At 50.0% G+C, this 18,930-nt stretch overlaps 3 protein-coding genes across 5 annotated transcripts; all 3 read right to left on the minus strand.

Annotated features, from left to right (window-relative positions):
• Nucleotides 1-2,263: 2,263 nt before the first annotated feature.
• LOC136674510 (pinopsin-like) lies at nucleotides 2,264-8,022 on the minus strand. The gene is made up of 4 exons (XM_066650513.1): nucleotides 7,060-8,022; nucleotides 4,404-4,732; nucleotides 3,963-4,199; nucleotides 2,264-2,722 (listed from the first exon to the last, which is right to left on the minus strand). Exons 1-4 carry the CDS (start codon nucleotides 7,343-7,345, stop codon nucleotides 2,519-2,521), a joined length of 1,056 nt encoding a protein of 351 aa, XP_066506610.1. The 5' UTR covers nucleotides 7,346-8,022; the 3' UTR covers nucleotides 2,264-2,518.
• A 441-nt stretch (nucleotides 8,023-8,463) lies between these two features.
• si:ch73-52f15.5 (uncharacterized protein LOC100150557 homolog) lies at nucleotides 8,464-11,535 on the minus strand. The gene is made up of 4 exons (XM_066650515.1): nucleotides 11,363-11,535; nucleotides 10,336-10,524; nucleotides 9,535-9,867; nucleotides 8,464-9,364 (listed from the first exon to the last, which is right to left on the minus strand). The coding sequence occupies exons 2-4, from the start codon at nucleotides 10,505-10,507 to the stop codon at nucleotides 9,318-9,320; spliced, it is 552 nt and encodes a 183-aa protein (XP_066506612.1). The 5' UTR covers nucleotides 10,508-10,524; nucleotides 11,363-11,535; the 3' UTR covers nucleotides 8,464-9,317.
• Nucleotides 11,536-12,300: 765 nt separating this feature from the next.
• Nucleotides 12,301-18,550, minus strand: htatsf1 (HIV-1 Tat specific factor 1). Of its 3 annotated transcripts, none has more exons than XM_066650121.1 (10): nucleotides 18,480-18,550; nucleotides 17,536-17,700; nucleotides 16,905-17,121; nucleotides 16,507-16,554; nucleotides 16,214-16,368; nucleotides 15,923-16,086; nucleotides 15,106-15,202; nucleotides 14,166-14,255; nucleotides 13,946-14,083; nucleotides 12,301-13,786 (listed from the first exon to the last, which is right to left on the minus strand). In XM_066650121.1, the coding sequence occupies exons 2-10, from the start codon at nucleotides 17,698-17,700 to the stop codon at nucleotides 13,499-13,501; spliced, it is 1,362 nt and encodes a 453-aa protein (XP_066506218.1). In that variant the 5' UTR covers nucleotides 18,480-18,550; the 3' UTR covers nucleotides 12,301-13,498. The 3 variants fall into 3 exon arrangements, with proteins under 3 accessions (XP_066506218.1, XP_066506220.1, XP_066506219.1); XM_066650123.1 differs by lacking the exon at nucleotides 18,480-18,550 and adding an exon at nucleotides 18,327-18,451; XM_066650122.1 differs by lacking the exon at nucleotides 18,480-18,550 and adding an exon at nucleotides 18,282-18,435.
• Nucleotides 18,551-18,930: the final 380 nt, after the last annotated feature.

Below are 18,930 nucleotides of genomic sequence, written 5' to 3' on the forward strand. Positions count from 1 at the left end.
AGCGCCCTGACCCAGACCGAGGCGTCCACAGAACACACACTGATTCTGAGCTCAGCTCCAACAGAAAGCAGGAGGTAGAAGATGCAGGGGACAGGGTCTCTCTCTCTCTCACACACACACACACGCAGAACCTTCTCGCCCGGTTCTAGACCCACGCCTGTTACATCAGCAGCAGCGCAGTCATTATAACCCGAGTTAATATTTCAGTGTGTGTGATGAATAATGAACGCTGAGAGCTCTCGGACTCCGGACCCTCGGGGCCGGGTTCATACGTGTTCCATTAAGCATGGCGACCCGAGGCTCATGTGCAGCTGCTCCCCGGGCCCTCTGCAGTGGAGCTGGGAGACGGCTGCGTGCTGCGGACGGGGGGCTGGTGCAGTGCTGGACCCTGTGGAGCTCCACGTCTTCATCTGTTTTGTTTCTCTCTGGGTCTCTGATGGTGATGGAGAGGAGGGGGGCTGCGACGGTTGCCATGGTGATGAGCTCTGGGTAACCGGACTTGTGTGTGTGTGTGTGTGTGTGTGTGCGTGAGTGAGGGAGGGAGGGAGGAAATGACTCTGAGATTTCTAAAAACAACACACTGTTTATAAACACTACATGCTATGTATGTACAACACACACACACACACACAATCCTGAAGCGTAAGCTTCTAAACCGAACAGTCCGTTCCACCTTAAATGGTGCAGCTGTTATACCAAGGCACAACAACATCACTGCTGCCTCATTTAAGGTCGAAGAAGATTAAGGGAACAGCTCTGAAAACGTCCATCATCAAACCCCACCTCAGTGAACACAGTACACAACACTCCCCCCTGCACCCTGCAGCCACCAGACCCTCAGAGTACCCCCTCCATCCCAACCCCACCAGAGTCTACCCACACACACTCCTCAGAGCTCACACCCTACCCTCGCCCCCTCAGAGCTCACATGCTCCCCCCACCCCCTCAGAGCTCACACCCTCCCCGTCTCCTTAGAGCTCACACCCTCCCCCTGTCCCCTAAGAGCTCACCCCCTCCCCGTCTCCTTAGAGCTCACACCCTCCCCCTTCAGAGCTCACACCCTCCCCGTCTCCTTAGAGCTCACACCCTCCCCCTGTCCCCTAAGAGCTCACCCCCTCCCCCCTCAGAGCTCACACCCTCCCCGTCTCCTTAGAGCTCACACCCTCCCCCCTCAGAGCTCACACCCTCCCCGTCTCCTTAGAGCTCACACCCTCCCCCCTCAGAGCTCACACCCTCCCCGTCTCCTTAGAGCTCACACCCTCCCCCCTCAGAGCTCACACCCTCCCCGTCTCCTTAGAGCTCACACCCTCCCCCTGTCCCCTAAGAGCTCACCCCCTCCCCCCTCAGAGCTCACACCCTCCCCGTCTCCTTAGAGCTCACACCCTCCCCCCTCAGAGCTCACACCCTCCCCGTCTCCTTAGAGCTCACACCCTCCCCCCTCAGAGCTCACACCCTCCCCGTCTCCTTAGAGCTCACACCCTCCTCCTGTCCCCTAAGAGCTCACACCCTCCCCCCGCCCCCTCAGAGCTCACAACCTACCCCCGCCCTCCCTGTCTCCTCAGAGCTCACACCCTCCCCCTGCCCTCCCTCTGTCCCCTCAGAGCTCACCCCCTCCCCCCACCCCCTCAGAGCTCACACCCTCCCCCTGCCCTCCCTCTGCCCCCTTAGAGCTCACAACCTCCACCCGCCCCCTCATAGCTCACACCCACCCCCTCGTGCCCTCACAGCTCACACCTTGCTCCCGCCCTCCCCCTGTCCCCTCGGAGCTCACACCCTCCCCCTGCACCCTCAGAGCTCACACATGCCTATGGGCCCATGTCCTGAAACACTCATAAAACCTGTGACAGGACGCAGAGGGATCCACTGGCTGCTGACATTCTGACCTTTACTACAGCGTCCGGTTCACAGCCCGGACCCTGAGAAAATCAATCACACACACACACACACACACTAATCACCTGCAGCACACACACACACATCGACCTTTACACTCATCCGTCACGCCGCCGCAGATTTCAGAACAACTAATCAGTCGACAGATCAATCAACTAATCAATGTCTTTCCTGCAGCTCTTTCCCTCCAGCAGCTGCAAGAAGAAGAAGAAGAAGCTGCACAGAGTAAAGAGATGAGAGCAGAGAAAAACACCTAAAATTAACTTACGTTAACATTAAGAACAATCAGAAATGACCCAGAATTATAACAGAGATATAAACACGTTCATCACTTAATTACACTTTAGTACGTTTTATTACACCTCAGTATACTTCAGTACACGGTATTACACTTTTATTAACATAAACACCCTTTAATGACCTTCAATAAACTTTATTAAATTTTAATACACCTTCATAGAGGCCTCCACGCTCATCCTGGAGGACTTTCACTACAGACAACACTGCCCTCTGTGGTCAGAGAGCACAACTGCAGCATGTCACTGAAACACTCCAGTCTCAAACATGATCCTTCAGGGATTCACTTACATCACTCCTTCATTCATTCATTCATTCACTCACTCCTTCATTCTTTCACTCCTGAAGGTGTGGGGTGTGTGTAGACACCCAGAGCGATGCCGTTGGGTTCGGAAATATCTGTAACGCTGTGGGGCCCAGTGCTGTGTGTGTGGAGTGTGGAGTGTGTGTGAGGTGTGTATAATGTGTGTGTGCGGTGTTTGGGTTGAGGTTGTGATCCACACTTCACCAACGCCAGGAAACACCTGTAAAACTGAAACACAACAAAACGTCACAACACCATCACACACACACACCTCATACAACACACACAGCTCATACACACATCACATCACACACCCCTCATACACACATCACATCACACACCCCTCATACACACATCACATCACACACCCCTCATACACACAACACACACACACACAGCTCATACACACATCACATCACACACAGCATCACACACCACTCATACAGACATCACACACACACAGCTCATACACACATCACACAGACACACCTCAAACACACATCACACAGACACACCTCAAACACACATCACAACACACACACAAATCACATACACACACACATTAGTGGTTGTGTAGAGGTTGTGTAGTGGTTGTGTAGAGGTGGTGTGTTAGTCGTGTAGAGGTTGTGTAGGGGTCGTGTAGAGGTTGTGTAGTGGTTGTGTAGAGGTCATGAAGTGGTTGTGTAGTGGTGGTGTAGAGGTTGTGTAGTGATGGTGTGTTGGTCGTGTAGTAGTTGTGTAGTCGTTGTGTAGAGGTTGTGTAGTGGTTGTTTAGTGGTTGTGTAGTGGTTGTGTGTTGGTTGTGTAGTGGTGGTGTGTTTGTTGTGTAGTGGTGGTGTAGTGGTTGTGTGTTGGTGGTGTATTAGTCATGTAGAGGTTGTGTAGGGGTTGTGTAGCAGTTGTGCAACAGTTGTGTAGAGGTTGTGTGTTGGTTGTGTAGTGGTTGTGTAGAGGTCATGTAGTGGTTGTGTAGTGGTTGTGTGTTGGTTGTGTAGCGGTCATGTAGTGATCGTGTAGTGATCGTGTAGTGATCGTGTAGAGGTTGTGTAGTGGTGGTGTGTTGGTTGTGTAGCGGTCATGTAGTGATCGTGTAGTGATCGTGTAGAGGTTGTGTAGTGGTGGTGTGTTGGTTGTGTAGCGGTCATGTAGTGATCGTGTAGTGATCGTGTAGAGGTTGTATAGTGGTTGTGTGTTGGTTGTGTAGCGGTCATGTAGTGATCGTGTAGTGGTCGTGTAGAGGTTGTGTAGGGGTTGTGTAGCAGTTGTGTAACAGTTGTGTAGAGGTTGTGTGTTGGTTGTGTAGTGGTTGTGTAGTGGTGGTGTGTTGGTTGTGTAGTGGTTGTGTAGTGGTCATGTAGAGGTTGTGTAGTGGTTGTGTGTTGGTTGTGTAGCGGTCATGTAGTGATCGTGTAGTGGTCGTGTAGAGGTTGTGTAGTGGTGGTGTGTTGGTTGTGTAGCGGTTGTGTACCTGTCTGTTGAAGAGGACGTACAGAACCGGGTTGATGACTGTGCTGCTCATGGAGAGAACTGCAGGGAAGATGCTGAGGAAGGGGCCGAAGGTGACGCTCGACCCCAACGTTCCCAGCAGTGCCACGGTTCCATACGGCAGCCAGCAGAACAGGAACCACAATACCATCAGCAGAACTATCAGCAGAACCCGGACCTCCCTCCTCCTGAGAGACGGGTTCTGCAGCGCCGAGAACAGCTGTGGAAGAGAGTGGGGAGCGTTAGGACCCTGAGACTGACTCACAGCTGCAGGGAAACATCTGTATCCCTCCCTCTCTCCCTCTTTCTCTCTCCTTCTCTCCCTAGCTCTCTCTCTCTCTCCTGTTCAGTGTGTACTGTACAAAGTGGAGGATCCATTGTCCCGACAGTGTGAGTGCAGTCGGAACCAGAGCCGGGTGTTTACCGTGTGGACGGAGAGGAGGATGGAGCCGTAGCAGAAGAGGATGATGAGGAGCGGGAGGAGAAGGCAGAAGATGAAGAGGCAGATGATGTAGGTTCTGCTGCCAGGGTTCTGCAGGTTCCACTGAATGGAGCAGGTGGTACCAGGCCCTTCCGGACCGTACCGGCTCCTTCCCAACAGAGGAGGGACCATCCAGACCAGAGAGTAACACCAGCAGAACATTGCAGACACTCTGACCTTCCTGAGATCCAGAAACTCAGCTCCAGAACCGCACACGACCCAGCAGTACCGCTCCACCGAGAGAACCGTCAGAGACACCAGAGACACCACACCTGGAAAACACACACACACTTATAAATACAGCTGGAAAACACACACACACACACACTTATAAATACACCTGGAAAACACACACACACACACACACACACACAAAAACTGTGCTGTAAAAGAATTACACTCTGTAGGGGGTGCCCAGTAGCGATTGTGTCTACAATTGTGGGGGGAACTGCAGTTCTCTCTGGTTTGTTGCCATTCAGAAGTGACTGTATCTTTTAATGTGGAGCGGTGCGTGTGAGTAAGAAGCGACTGTATCTTTTAAGGTGGAGCGGTGTGTGTGAGTAAGAAGCGACTGTATCTTGTTGGTGTCTGAAGTGTAAACTGTCTGTAAGTGTTTATTCACTGTTTGAATTCCCACAGAAACTCATGTGTAACTCGAGCTGTTTAGTTTTGTAGCACTTTCTCTCTGTGTTTACTTTCATGCAGTTAGCGCTCTCCTGAATTTAGAGACCCAGAGCTGTCTGTGCAGGAATAAAACTTGAGTGTAATTTACATAAACTGATCCACCACTAGGCGGCACGGTGGCGCAGCAGGTAGTGTCACAGTCATACAGCTCCAGTGGGTTCGATTCCCGCTCCGGGTGACTGTCTGTGAGGAGTGTGGTGTGTTCTCCCTGTGTCTGCGTGGGTTTCCTCCGGGTGACTGTCTGTGAGGAGTGTGGTGTGTTCTCCCTGTGTCTGCGTGGGTTTCCTCCGGGTGACTGTCTGTGAGGAGTGTGGTGTGTTCTCCCTGTGTCTGCGTGGGTTTCCTCCGGGTGACTGTCTGTGAGGAGTGTGGTGTGTTCTCCCTGTGTCTGCGTGGGTTTCCTCCGGGTGACTGTGTGAGGAGTGTGGTGTGTTCTCCCTGTGTCTGCGTGGGTTTCCTCCGGGTGACTGTCTGTGATGAGTGTGGTGTGTTCTCTCTGTGTCTGCGTGGGTTTCCTCCGGGTGACTGTCTGTGAGGAGTGTGGTGTGTTCTCTCTGTGTCTGCGTGGGTTTCCTCCGGGTGACTGTCTGTGAGGAGTGTGGTGTGTTCTCCCTGTGTCTGCGTGGGTTTCCTCCGGGTGACTGTCTGTGAGGAGTGTGGTGTGTTCTCCCTGTGTCTGCGTGGGTTTCCTCCGGGTGACTGTCTGTGAGGAGTGTGGTGTGTTCTCCCTGTGTCTGCGTGGGTTTCCTCCGGGTGACTGTCTGTGAGGAGTGTGGTGTGTTCTCTCTGTGTCTGCGTGGGTTTCCTCCGGGTGACTGTCTGTGAGGAGTGTGGTGTGTTCTCCCTGTGTCTGCGTGGGTTTCCTCCGGGTGACTGTCTGTGAGGAGTGTGGTGTGTTCTCCCTGTGTCTGCGTGGGTTTCCTCCGGGTGACTGTCTGTGAGGAGTGTGGTGTGTTCTCCCTGTGTCTGCGTGGGTTTCCTCCGGGTGACTGTCTGTGAGGAGTGTGGTGTGTTCTCTCTGTGTCTGCCTGGGTTTCCTCCGGGTGACTGTCTGTGAGGAGTGTGGTGTGTTCTCCCTGTGTCTGTGTGGGTTTCCTCCGGGTGACTGTCTGTGAGGAGTGTGGTTTGTTCTCCCTGTGTCTGCGTGGGTTTCCTCCGGGTGACTGTCTGTGAGGAGTGTGGTGTGTTCTCTCTGTGTCTGTGTGGGTTTCCTCCGGGTGACTGTCTGTGAGGAGTGTGGTTTGTTCTCCCTGTGTCTGCGTGGGTTTCCTCCGGGTGACTGTCTGTGAGGAGTGTGGTGTGTTCTCCCTGTGTCTGCGTGGGTTTCCTCCGGGTGACTGTCTGTGAGGAGTGTGGTGTGTTCTCTCTGTGTCTGCCTGGGTTTCCTCCGGGTGACTGTCTGTGAGGAGTGTGGCGTGTTCTCCCTGTGTCTGCGTGGGTTTCCTCCGGGTGACTGTCTGTGAGGAGTGTGGTGTGTTCTCTCTGTGTCTGCGTGGGTTTCCTCCGGGTGACTGTCTGTGAGGGGTGTGGTGTGTTCTCCCTGTGTCTGCGTGGGTTTCCTCCGGGTGACTGTCTGTGAGGAGTGTGGTGTGTTCTCTCTGTGTCTGTGTGGGTTTCCTCCGGGTGCTCCGGTTTCCTCCCACAGCCCAAAAACACACGTTGGTAGGTGGACTGGCGACTCAAAAGTGTCCATAGGTGTGAGCGTGTTAGTGTCTATGTTGCCCTGTGAAGGACTAGCGCCCCCTCCAGGGTGTGTTCCCACCTTGTGCCCAATGATTCCAGGTAGGCTCTGCACCCACCGTGACACTGAACTGGATAAGGGTTACAGATAATGAATGAATGAATGAATGATCCACCCACAGCCACTCACCTCCTCCCCTTTATATAGGGCGTGGGCAGCGGACCCATGACTCACCTGAGAGCGTGTTAGCGAAGCCGAACCAGCCACAGCCACGAGGTCCGATCAGCCAGCGCCCGAACACAGACGAGCTGAAGATGAACGGCGTTCCCAGGACACACAGCAACATGTCACTAACGCTAACGTTCAGCAGGAGACAGGTTACAGGGGTCCGGAGAACAGAGAACCGAGCGAACAGAACCAGAACCACCAAATTACTCACAAAACCTACAACAGAGCAGAGCCCCAGATACATGGCCAGCACAGAGTGACCCGACCAGGTCAGAACCACTTCAGGAACCATCACAGAGAGAGAGTGAGTGTGAGTGTGAGAGTGTGTGTGTGTTTGAGGGCAGGAAAATCAACAGATGGAGGAATTTTCTCTAGGAGCCAAACCATCAATAATCAATCAGCAGCCCCGACTAATTGAGCACCTCCCTGTGGGACAGATCTTTTAGATCGGTTAAAAACACAGGATGGTAACCATGGTGACCCCCTCACTCACCCCGTCACTCAACCTCTGGACAGTTCACTGAATGCTGGTGGGAACTGTCTCCACAGCGGACGGAACAGGGCCCGGAGACCCACATGTTTCTGTGATGTACAAACATTCTCTGCTTCTTTTTCATTTTATGGAAAGGTGTGTAGTAGTGTTCTCCCTGTGTCTGCACGGGTTTCCTCCGGGTGACTGTCTGTGAGGAGTGTGGTGTGTTCTCTCTGTGTCTGCACGGGTTTCCTCCGGGTGACTGTCTGTGAGGAGTGTGGTGTGTTCTCCCTGTGTCTGCACGGGTTTCCTCCGGGTGACTGTCTGTGAGGAGTGTGGTGTGTTCTCCCTGTGTCTGCACGGGTTTCCTCCGGGTGACTGTCTGTGAGGAGTGTGGTGTGTTCTCTCTGTGTCTGCACGGGTTTCCTCCGGGTGACTGTCTGTGAGGAGTGTGGTGTGTTCTCCCTGTGTCTGCACGGGTTTCCTCCGGGTGACTGTCTGTGAGGAGTGTGGTGTGTTCTCCCTGTGTCTGCCTGGGTTTCCTCCGGGTGACTGTCTGTGAGGAGTGTGGTGTGTTCTCTCTGTGTCTGTGTGGGTTTCCTCCGGGTGACTGTCTGTGAGGAGTGTGGTGTGTTCTCCCTGTGTCTGCACGGGTTTCCTCCGGGTGACTGTCTGTGAGGAGTGTGGTGTGTTCTCTCTGTGTCTGCACGGGTTTCCTCCGGGTGACTGTCTGTGAGGAGTGTGGTGTGTTCTCCCTGTGTCTGCACGGGTTTCCTCCGGGTGACTGTCTGTGAGGAGTGTGGTGTGTTCTCCCTGTGTCTGCACGGGTTTCCTCCGGGTGACTGTCTGTGAGGAGTGTGGTGTGTTCTCTCTGTGTCTGTGTGGGTTTCCTTCGGGTGACTGTCTGTGAGGAGTGTGGTGTGTTCTCTCTGTGTCTGTGTGGGTTTCCTCTGGGTGACTGTCTGTGAGGAGTGTGGTGTGTTCTCTCTGTGTCTGTGTGGGTTTCCTTCGGGTGCTGCGGTTTCCTCCCATGCTTCAAAAACACACGAAGGGTGTCCGTAGGTGTGAGTGTGTGAGTGAATGTGAGAGTGTGTCGCCCTGTGAAGGACTAGTGCCCCCTTCAGGGTGTGTTACTGCCTTGTGCCCAGTGATTCCGGGTAGACTCCGGATCCACCTCCGCACTGAAATGGATAAGGGTTACAGACAGTGAATGAATGAATGAAGCCGTGTGGAGAGTGAGGAGTTTATTGGGCGCTGCGTTGGTTCTGAGGTCCATCAGGAAAAAGCTGCAGAAGACTGTGATGGGTTTGTTCTGTTCTTGGGGACAGTACTGTGTCCTAAAGTCCGTGTGAGTGTGGGTTTAGACCAGTTACAGATGGAGGCAGAGTCAGAGTCGGGGACGGAGCGCAGTGACACTGTGTTTTTAGGTTCTTTTCTGTTGAACAAACACATGTTAAAACATGTTCACACTCCTCATGACAGCAGCTCGGGACAGAGGCGACACCAGGGACCAAATATTCCCACGTAGGGAGGTCCTACTTCAGGACAGAGACTGGGACAAAAACAAAATAATAATATAATAATAACACTACAGCAACAAAAGCATTAATATAATAACATTTATTAATAATAATAATAATAACAATAATAACAGAAGTAGCAGAGTTTTGAGCTCAGTGTCAGAGGTCAGTCTCTGAGCAGCTGGCGGAGACCGGTTTGCTGTGTGTGTGTGTGTGTGTGTGTGTGTGTTCCTCGAGGGACATCCTGTGTGTGTTATGTTGTCCTGCAGGGGTCAGTACCAGTAAACATCCTTACCCTTCTCCGCCAGCTGCTGAACACCTGGAACACAGCACACAGGGTCCATTCAGAACGGGTCAGAATTAAGACCGAAATAAAGACAGAACCTAAATTAAGCCTGAATTAAACTAAAACTGAAGACAGAAATTCCAATCTTTAGATTCAAACTGTACTTGATCCATTCTGATCCAGACCCCAATTCAGATTCGTACCTGAGTCCAATTGAGTCCTGGCTCCGCCCCCTTGCCCCCCTCCTGTGTTCCACTCCAGTGGTGTGTGCGCTTTGGAGGAGTGTGTGGTCAATGGGCCCCCCGCAGGCCGCTCCAAGTTCAGCAGGTGGAGGTATGAGGAGCTGCTGCTAGGGGGCGCGGGATTGGGGTGGTGGTACACAGAGTGCATGTCGTAAACAGGGCCCTGGATGACCGGATAAACCCAGGGGTCAGAGGTCATAGGGCCCATAATAACCCCTTGAGAGTGGGGGTGTTCTTCTGCTGAGGAACACTGAGATGACCCTGGTTTTGACCACGAGGGTGGAGCGGAATAATCTGGAAAACAGGCAGAAAAAATGTGAGTTGATATGGAATGCTGTGGAGCAGTTGTACATGAGCCTAATGTCACTATGCTCAGTGCTGTGTGTGAACTAGAGGGGTGTAAAACCTCAGGCTCCCCCTGGTGGGAGTTATTCTGTCTGCTAAATGTGAATGAACGAGAAGAAGTTCTGCAGGACTAACGCTGTTGGACTAGACACTCTTCTCACAGGGTTTGGGAAAACGGACGGGATTAACTCACAGGGTTTGGGAAAACGGACGGGATTAACTCACCGGGTTTGGGAAGACGGACGGGATTAACTCACCGGGTTTGGGAAGACGGACGGGATTAACTCACCGGGTTTGGGAAGACGGACGGGATTAACTCACCGGGTTTGGGAAGACGGACGGGATTAACTCACCGGGTTTGGGAAGACGGACGGGATTAACTCACCGGGTTTGGGAAGACGGACGGGATTAACTCACCGGGTTTGGGATCTCGGCGGTTTTCCCGGCTCTTGGTGCTCAGGTCTTTGGGAATGCTGGTTTTATTCAGAGCTCTAAAGAAGTGTTCATCCACCACAGTGTTGATGTCTCCCTGGTAATAAGTGTGAACCACACTCTGAGTCTGTCTCTGTCCTCGGCCCCTGTCCTCCATCTCACAGAAAACACACTCTGCAAAACACAAACACACACGTCAGTAGGGGCAGTGAACACACACCCAGAGCAGCCCCCTCAGTTGGGGGTTAGGAATCCTGCTCAAGGGCCCCTCAGCCATGGATGTTGAGGGAGAATACAGTGTTTAAGTTTTACAATCACAGCGGCCTGAGCAAACAGGAGGTGTATAGCCCGAGTCTCTGTGGGAGGCTAAAGACGAGGTAATTACGGCAATTAGAAAGTGTTTGAAAGACTCAAGCTAATACTGACAGAGACTGCGTAATGCACCGAAGGAAAACTGTGGGTCAGAGCGGCTCAGAACAACAGATACTTGGCGAAAATCATCAGAATTCCGTACCCTTCAGGGCACAGCTGCCCCCTGCAGGTGGGAGGTGCTCTGTCCCCAAAGAGACTACAGAACCATCCACTTTACACTGAACAGAACCGACCCGAGTCCTCCACAACGTCAACCACTGTTTCTCCATCAATACCTTTCCCCGTTTCATCAAAACTAACTGAGATAAAAATTAAACTGACGGCGTCCTCGAGTTCTCACTCCTTTTACACCGCACTGTTGGAAATGTGTCATTTCTGTGACATCACAAAGATTCCTCGTGTTGGATTTCAGACTAAAGCCTGTGGATTAACTCTGAAGCAGTTTGAGCTGAATTTACGAATCAAAGCTGCTATAAAAATAGATTATTATTAAACCATGAGGCGGGGCTTTTCAACACTTGAGGATCTTTTTTTAACCAATTTTAATAAAAGCTTTTAAAGTGAATAATATTTAACATTTTATTTTTGAATCATTTTATTTAAAAGAAACGTAATTCACAAATAAAGACTGAATACTCACAGTGGCTCGAGGCGCTGAGCTGTAGATTTAACTCTGTTTTAGACTTTTTCAGACTCACATCCTCAGTGTTCATACAGTTTACACTCCACTGCACTGACTGTGTGTGTGTGTGTGTGTGTGTGTGTGTGTGTGTGTGCGCATGCTCGTGAGCACTATGTGAAAAATGTAGCTTGGCCGGCTCAACCAGAAACACCCTCACATTTACATCCTCGAGATAAAAATATCCCTTCACGCCGGCTGTGGGGAGCGAGGGGTTAAACCAGGATTAGTTAATCTGAACTCTGAGATAATGAGCCAGAATTCCCGCCAAAATCTCTGCCACGTCCCCCGCCGTCACTTCCAGGACTCCTCCTCCAACCTGCAGCTCAGAGAGGGGGATATTCACCAGAACTGGCAACCCAGAGCCTTAAAGTGGAGCTCCAACACTTTTCTGAAATACTTTGTCCTGGGGACAGTGGACACAACGCTGGACAACGTCTTGGGGGACAGTTGTGGACGGTAGAGACACATTTCTGTCCAGTGGAGGTGAATGGGCCAGCGTCCCACCGTCAAGGGTCGCTATGGAGCTTTCAGACAAGGACGTCTGCTTCCATTCACCTCCACTGTCCACTGCCCACCGTCTACTGTCCTCACTTTCCATGAGGGGCTTTTAGAGGAGGACGTCTGCTTCCATTCACCTCCACTGTCCACTGTCCCCCACCATCTACTGTCCTCACTTTCCGTGAGGGGCTTTTAGAGGAGGACGTCTGCTTCCATTCACCACCACTGTCCACTGTCCCCCACCATCTACTGTCCTCACTTTCCGTGAGGGGCTTTTAGAGGAGGACGTCTGGTTCCATTCACCTCCACTGTCCACTACTGAGTTCAGCCGGAAGAAGATGGAGGAATGTGAACAAATCTCTCAGAAATGAAGTGATGCAGACACTGATGTGATTTATTTTTCTTTTATTATAAAATAATCGGTAAAGAGGAGCGGACTCACACAGGGAGAAAAACTGGACCATCATTAACACTTTATACAAATTACCTTCTGTACAGTAGTCTGACATCTCGTCTCCAGATTCTGATATGACAGGACACACACACACACACACACACACACACTGCATTTCCCCTCTTGAAGCTTCACCCACTACCATGTTCGTCCATAGCTACCGTTGCTAGGTTAGACAAGCTTTAAGGGTCGTGTGATCTGATGTGAACGCTGGGGGTTAGTTTGTGTCCAGTTGTAAAGCCGTTACACACCGAGCTCTGTTTATCGGGATGCCGGGGACTGACTGATGACCCCTGCAGGTGTTTTCTGGACCTGCGACTGTAGACTCTCCCCAGAGACAAACACCACTGCTCTGTCTCTGCTGTCGACATCACAACCAACTAGAAGAAGGCTTATGGTTCTTTTTCACTGCATGGACTCTACTTCTCTTTGTTGTTACCAAGATCTGGTTCTGGTTCTGGAAGCGGGTTCTTGTTTAGTGGCTGTTCTCTCGTGGTTCAGAGCGAGTCGAGTAGGGACTAAACCGTGGCGTGTAAACCTAGCAGAGCGCTGATCGTCCAGAGAGAGCCGTCACTCTACGCCACGCGACGCAGACGACCAGCACCAACTCTCCATCTGTAAAATCTCCAGCTGCAGCAGAGATCACGTTTGTTTTTATCCGACTCACGACGGCAGCTAGTAAAATGACGCCGTGGTCTTTTGAAGAGGTTCGAACGCTCCTTGGATCGGTGGCCGACGAAAGAATCCAGCGAGAGCTGGACGCTGCAACAAGGAAGGAACAAACTCTACTGATCTGTCTGAACTGATGACGGAGCTGTGTTCAGTCCCAAACAACAACAACACGCCGATACACCACGAGTAAACACCGCTTAACGTTACCACCGCCGTTGTTGTGGTTTCCAAAGCCCACTGTTCCCCTTAGAGACGGGGTTAGACACTGGAGTCAAGGAGGTGCCATGCAGTGGAAAAGAGACATCATGGGTGTCGTTACCCTCTCCACAGTCAGATGGAGACAGAGAGCAGGTGGTGATCGTCAGTTCTGGAGGAGTGAACCACGCAACACTGACAGCGTCTGGTGTGTCTTAGCAGCACGTCCGAGCCGCTGCGTCTCCGTCGTGTCCGGTGTGTAACGCCGTCTGTGTTTACTGCTCCTCGTCGCTGCCGGCGATGCTGCTGTCTGTGGACTCCGCCGCCTCGTCCTCCTTCATCCCTCCATCTTTCTCTCCAGGGGGCGCTGTCTCTTTATCTTCTGACTGTAACGGACATGATGATGATGTTAAATCAGTGGGCGGGGCAGAGGCAGGCTCCGCCTCCTGAGTGCTCCCCTCTTTCTTTGCTTCCGTGTCTTTATTCTGAGCTGCTTTTTCATCTCCGAGAAACACAGACCAGCCCTTTAACCTCTCCTCACGCTCCCGAGAGGTCTCCTCCACCTGAGACAGAGCGAGAGAGAACAAAGAGAGAAATGTATTAGATTCCATTTCACCTCTACTCCATCTCCCAGGGTAACAGAGGGGCAGTAAGAGGGGGACAGTAGGACAGAGGCAGTATGAGAGGGACATGAAGAGAGGGGCAGTTGGAGTGGTGTTTACCTGGTAGTCCGTCACTCCGTCCCACAGCTCAGCGGAGAGCTTCCTCCCTCCGAACCAGCGTCCGTTCAGTGCCTTCACACACATGTCCCCCTGCTCAGGCTCTTTAAATGCCACGGACGCCACACCATCAGGGTGTCTCTGAAACACACACACACACTGTTATTACCCGAGGTATTACTGTGACACACTCTTGAGAGCAGGGTTTTAAAACATCACTCACATCGAAGATGATGACTTTCTTCACCTCTCCAAACTTCTCACACTCCGTCCTCAGGTCGTCTCGATACTCGTTCAGCACCAGAGGATCCTCCTGAACACACACACACACACACACACACACACACAGACTCTATAAACAGAACACACAGCATCCTGATTTGTATGATTTCCCCATAAAGAATGGCCTCATCCCTCACTGTAAACACAGAGCTTTACGCCCCGCTCCCCCCACGGTGACCTCAGGCTCATGTGCATCTGCTCCACAGCGGCCCATTTCCTGTGAATCACAGGGCTCTCGGGATTCATTATCTGTTTGGACATTTTCTTTTAAAGCTGTAATTAGAGACACTCCTGAGTTATTGAGTGTATGTGTGTGTGTGTGAGAAGCACCTGTCTCAGGAATGCTGTGAAGCCTGCTGCTCCTGTGACTGGAATCTCAGTAATGTTTCGGTCTGAAACACGACGGCATCAGATTAAAGAGACGTTTTATTTACAGGACTTTAGTCCGTTTTTTGTTGTTGTAAACATTCGGAAAAAAGTGCTGGGATCTCGGAGAAGATTCTGTAAAACAGCACTGACCCAACCCCGGCTTTAAACGGCGCTGTGTAAATAAGTCACTGGAACTGGAATTTACAGCTGAGTATTTTATTAACGCCGCAGCGAGGGGAGTTCAGTCCAGAAACAGCTGCGATTTCAAAATCTACCCCTCAGGTCCCCTCAGAGACATGCAAATGAGCAGTGTTCTGACTGGCTGTGTTCATGGTGATGCTCAATGTGACTCTGAAGAAAGAATAAATATTTATTTATTATCGTTGTTTTATCATTTTATTAATAACGCTGTTAGTTTATTGTTTTATTTGGTCTTGTTCAGTTTATTGTTGTTGTTGTTTATTAATGACATCTTTGTTGTTCCACGCCCCCGGTTCCGAGCGGGTTCTCACCTCAAAGTCTTTAGGGTGGAACATGTTCCGGATGATGACGACTCGCTCGTGTCTCTTTCTCAGGTCTCCTGATTTCTCAGGCCTCCAGTCCAGCTGCCTGCGGACCACATCATCACACATCACACATCCAACCGTGTGTGTACGCAGTGTGTGTGTCGTACCTCTCCTGATAGTCAGGTGTATGTTAGGACTGTGTAAATGTCAGGTGTGTGTAAGGTGTGTGAGGAGTGTGTGTAAATGTCAAGTGGGTGTAAGGGGTGTGTGGAGTGTGTGTAAGGACTGTGTAAATTGTTTGTGGAGTGTGTAAGAACTGTGTAAGGAGTGTGTGGACTGTGCAAGGAGTGTGTAAGGAGTGTGTAGGGTGTGTCTGGAGTGTATAAGGTGTGTGTGGAGTGTGTAAGGAGTGGGTGGACTTCTGTGGAGTGTGTAAGGTGTGTGTGGAGTGTGTAAGGAGTGGGTGGACTTCTGTGGAGTGTGTAAGGTGTGTGTGGAGTGTATAAGGTGTGTGTGAAGTCTGTAAGGACTGTGTAAGGTGTGTGTGTGAAGTCTGTAAGGAGTGGGTGGACTGTGTGTGGAGTGTGTAGGGTGTGTCTGGAGTGTGTAAGGAGTGTGTAGGATGTGTCTGGAGTGTGTAGGGTGTGTCTGGTGTGTATAAGGTGTGTGTGGAGTGTGTAAGGAGTGTGTAGGGTGTGTCTGGAGTGTATACAGTGTGTGTGGAGTGTGTAAGGAGTGTGTAGGGTGTGTGTGGAGTGTATACAGTGTGTGTGGAGTGTGTAGGGTGTGTGTGGAGTGTGTAAATGCCAGGTGCATTTCATACTTCTGCTGCAGCTGCATTTTCTTGCGATACTCTTTGTTTTTCTTCTTCTTCCTGCTGGCGTCGTACTGACCCTTCAGCTCAAACCGCGCCGCCTCCACGTGCAGACGGTAACCTCGTATCTCTGAGTCGTCCAACAGACGCTCCGCCAGGGCTACAGACTCCCTCTGAACACACACACACACACTTACAACAGAGTTCCACTTCCCACCAGAGAAACTCACTTACACTGTAATGTTTCCAACAGTAGACAGACCGTGTGTGTGTGTGTGTGTGTGTGGACAGTAAGCTGACCTTGAGGTAGCAGCAGAGTCCGTCTCCTTTCTGGTTCCCCTGGTTGTCTTTGTAGAGTTTAACCTTGTACTCCTCTGTGATCGGGTCCCTCATGATGATCCCACACTTCGACATGAGCTCCACAAACTCTTCCGGAGTGATGTCCGGGGGGAGACCTGCCACAGCAACACACACACACACACACACACACACAGGAACCGCTCAGGACGGACACCAGGGGTCGCCGAGGAACCTTCAGGCCACTGCAACTGCTTACGGCTCCACTTTAGAACAGGAGAACACTAAACACTCACCTGACACATAGACGTTTGTGTTCTTATCTTTCTCAATGTCAAACCATCCTAGAGAGAGAGAGAGAGAGAGAGAGAGAGAGAGAGAGAATAAGAACAGGTCAAACACAGAAGAGGGAAATGTACAGCAGATGAAAAAGAAAAAGTTAAAACATAAAAGTCATCTTAGAATTCTAGTGAATCAACATTTCCATGAAAAACATTTTATTTGATTCATTTCAGAAATTCAGGAAACTTAATTAAATTAAATACGAACACACACTTATTTCACTGCTTCTCTTCTGCTAGGTTTGAATTACATTTTTATACTTGTTCTGGTGAAACATTTAAGACAACCCTGGGTCAGAGAAAGGCACTAATTAATTCTTATTATTATATTATTTTTAGAACAGTGTTCGTACCTGGTTCTGCTTTCCTCTTCTCTCCTTTCTGTTTGCCCTCTTTAGTGCCGGATGAATCTGTTTTCTTCTCCTCCTCCGTTTTCTTCTCCTCCTCCACTTTCTCTTTCTCCTCCTCCTCCTGGTGTTTTTCGGGTGGAGCTGCAGATGCCGGGTCCGGAGTGCCGTCCTCGCTAAAGCCGTAGTTCGCTTGGTAAGCGGCGATGAAGTCCTCAGTTACCTGTGGAGGAATAAAGAAGATTCAAGGTCATTCCCGTTGTGAATAAATAAAGCCTGAGCTCTTTCACTGGTTACCGTTCCTTTAAAAACGTGGTTTGCTCGGTAATGTGGTTCCTGCCTACGTGCTGCTGGACACGCCCCCCAGCAGCACTGGCAACACCGAGCCACTTCATCAGTGTGTACACAGTAAGAGTTCAGAGGCAGAGGAGGGGTGGGGCTTATTAAATGGACACACCCACATTCAATTAATTAGGCTTTTAGATCAAAGCGTCTCATGGAACTCACTCACTCACATACAGCAGTCTGGAAATTCACCACCAGGGGGCATCAACAACTCAAACAGCTTCAGTCGACTGAGGTTATTGTGTTGATTATTGTGGGGGTATATACATTATGTAGTTTTAACAAATTCTACCTTTGGGAACCACGCTTTCTTGTCGTGGTCCCAGTCGTACACGGTTCCATCCTCTGGGTCGACGTAGGTGTACGGATCGTCTCCATCTTCTCGCTTCTGTCCGTAGAGCTCCTGCAGACGGAGCTGTTCCAGGAATTCTTTATTTCCGTCCGAGTCTCCGCTCATCTGCACAAACACAAGGAACAGAACCGATGAAACTCACTTGCTTTCCCGGGTCATTCAGAACCTTTCCCTTTGGGTCACTCCTCCTCTAGAATTTAAACTTTTCAAAACCCAGTCCTTTTTTAATTTACCACCGCCATTTCAAATCTAAAATGATACAGGAGTGATTTAAAAGCACAAAAGCCTGTGAAAACAGAGCTTATTTAAATCAAACACTCGTTAGGGCTAAATACCAAACCCCCAAATGAATGTTAAACATTAATATTATAAAAGGGGGGGGGGGGGGTGTTTGTTGCTGTTATGACTTTGAAAATACTGAAATACTCTGCTCATTTACCCGCTTCTTTTCGGAATTCCCCGTTCCACCTTAAATGGTGCAGGCGCCAAACTAACTGCTGCGCCATTTAAGGTGGAACGGAAGATTCCGGAAAGAATAAGGCAATATGAGATTAAACATGTTTTAAATAAACTTTAACGAACACAAACGTTTCTCTGAACGTGTCGGCGAGCAGTGTAATGTTATAAGAGAGTTATAAAGAGCTATAAACCTGTAAAATATAATACATTTATATAAATGTCCCTACATTTTCAGGCGCTACGCTACCAACGTATTCTGAGCGTAACCTTACTGGGATCTCTGCGCAGTCGCAGCGGATTAACGGAATTCTGCTAAATTTAACTTCACCCAGAGGCTGTTGTAAAAATAACAGAACCCCGCAGAACCGAACAGACAGGTTTAGAACTAAATAGAACCAAAGTAACCCGCTTTATTCCGAACCCACCTCAGCGCCAAAACACCTCAGCCGAGCACGCCGTCTAAATCGGTCCGGGCAGAAACACCGCGCGTTAGTTCCGCAGGGGTTCTAAATAGTTCTGAACAATTCTGTCAGAATGAGCGGTATATCGAGGGATTCTGAAAATTTGAAATGATATCGATACTCATTTCACACTGTTCACATCCCATATCAACAGTGTGTTATATCACAAACGGAAAGAGGTGGATTATGTATTAATAACAGCTGTAATAATATAGTATTTGACTTCCAAAATCTGTAAAAAAAAAAAAATCTGTTTAAAAAAATAATAATAATAAATAAAAGTCTGTTATTTGCATATTTTATTTAAATTTCAAATTGTACACATTATTTGAACATTTAGCTCATTATATAATGAGACTCATGTTTTAATATTTCTATTTTAGCTTCTGTGTCTAGTTTATAGCTAAATATTTCA

This window comes from Hoplias malabaricus, chromosome 18 (assembly GCF_029633855.1).
Source record: "Hoplias malabaricus isolate fHopMal1 chromosome 18, fHopMal1.hap1, whole genome shotgun sequence".
Lineage (NCBI taxonomy): Eukaryota > Metazoa > Chordata > Actinopteri > Characiformes > Erythrinidae > Hoplias > Hoplias malabaricus.

What these genes read in the sequence shown, in the direction of transcription:
- htatsf1 (XM_066650121.1), bottom strand. Translation starts at nt 17,700, where the DNA reads ATGAGCGGAGACTCGGACGGAAATAAAGAATTCCTGGAACAGCTCCGT. An exon ending in GACTCTGCTGCTACCTCAAG is followed by an intron (nt 16,087 to 16,213) that starts GTCAGCTTACTG and finishes GTGTGTGTTCAG; the next exon opens with AGGGAGTCTGTAGCCCTGGC. An exon ending in AGAAAGTCATCATCTTCGAT is followed by an intron (nt 14,084 to 14,165) that starts GTGAGTGATGTT and finishes TGTGTGTTTCAG; the next exon opens with AGACACCCTGATGGTGTGGC.
- LOC136674510 (XM_066650513.1), bottom strand. Translation starts at nt 7,345, where the DNA reads ATGGTTCCTGAAGTGGTTCTGACCTGGTCGGGTCACTCTGTGCTGGCC. An exon ending in TCCTCCTCTCCGTCCACACG is followed by an intron (nt 4,200 to 4,403) that starts GTAAACACCCGG and finishes TCTCTTCCACAG; the next exon opens with CTGTTCTCGGCGCTGCAGAA. An exon ending in ACGTCCTCTTCAACAGACAG is followed by an intron (nt 2,723 to 3,962) that starts GTACACAACCGC and finishes GTTGTGTTTCAG; the next exon opens with TTTTACAGGTGTTTCCTGGC.
- si:ch73-52f15.5 (XM_066650515.1), bottom strand. Translation starts at nt 10,507, where the DNA reads ATGGAGGACAGGGGCCGAGGACAGAGACAGACTCAGAGTGTGGTTCAC. An exon ending in CCGCCGAGATCCCAAACCCG is followed by an intron (nt 9,868 to 10,335) that starts GTGAGTTAATCC and finishes CCTGTTTTCCAG; the next exon opens with ATTATTCCGCTCCACCCTCG. An exon ending in CAGGACTCAATTGGACTCAG is followed by an intron (nt 9,365 to 9,534) that starts GTACGAATCTGA and finishes GCTGTGTTCCAG; the next exon opens with GTGTTCAGCAGCTGGCGGAG.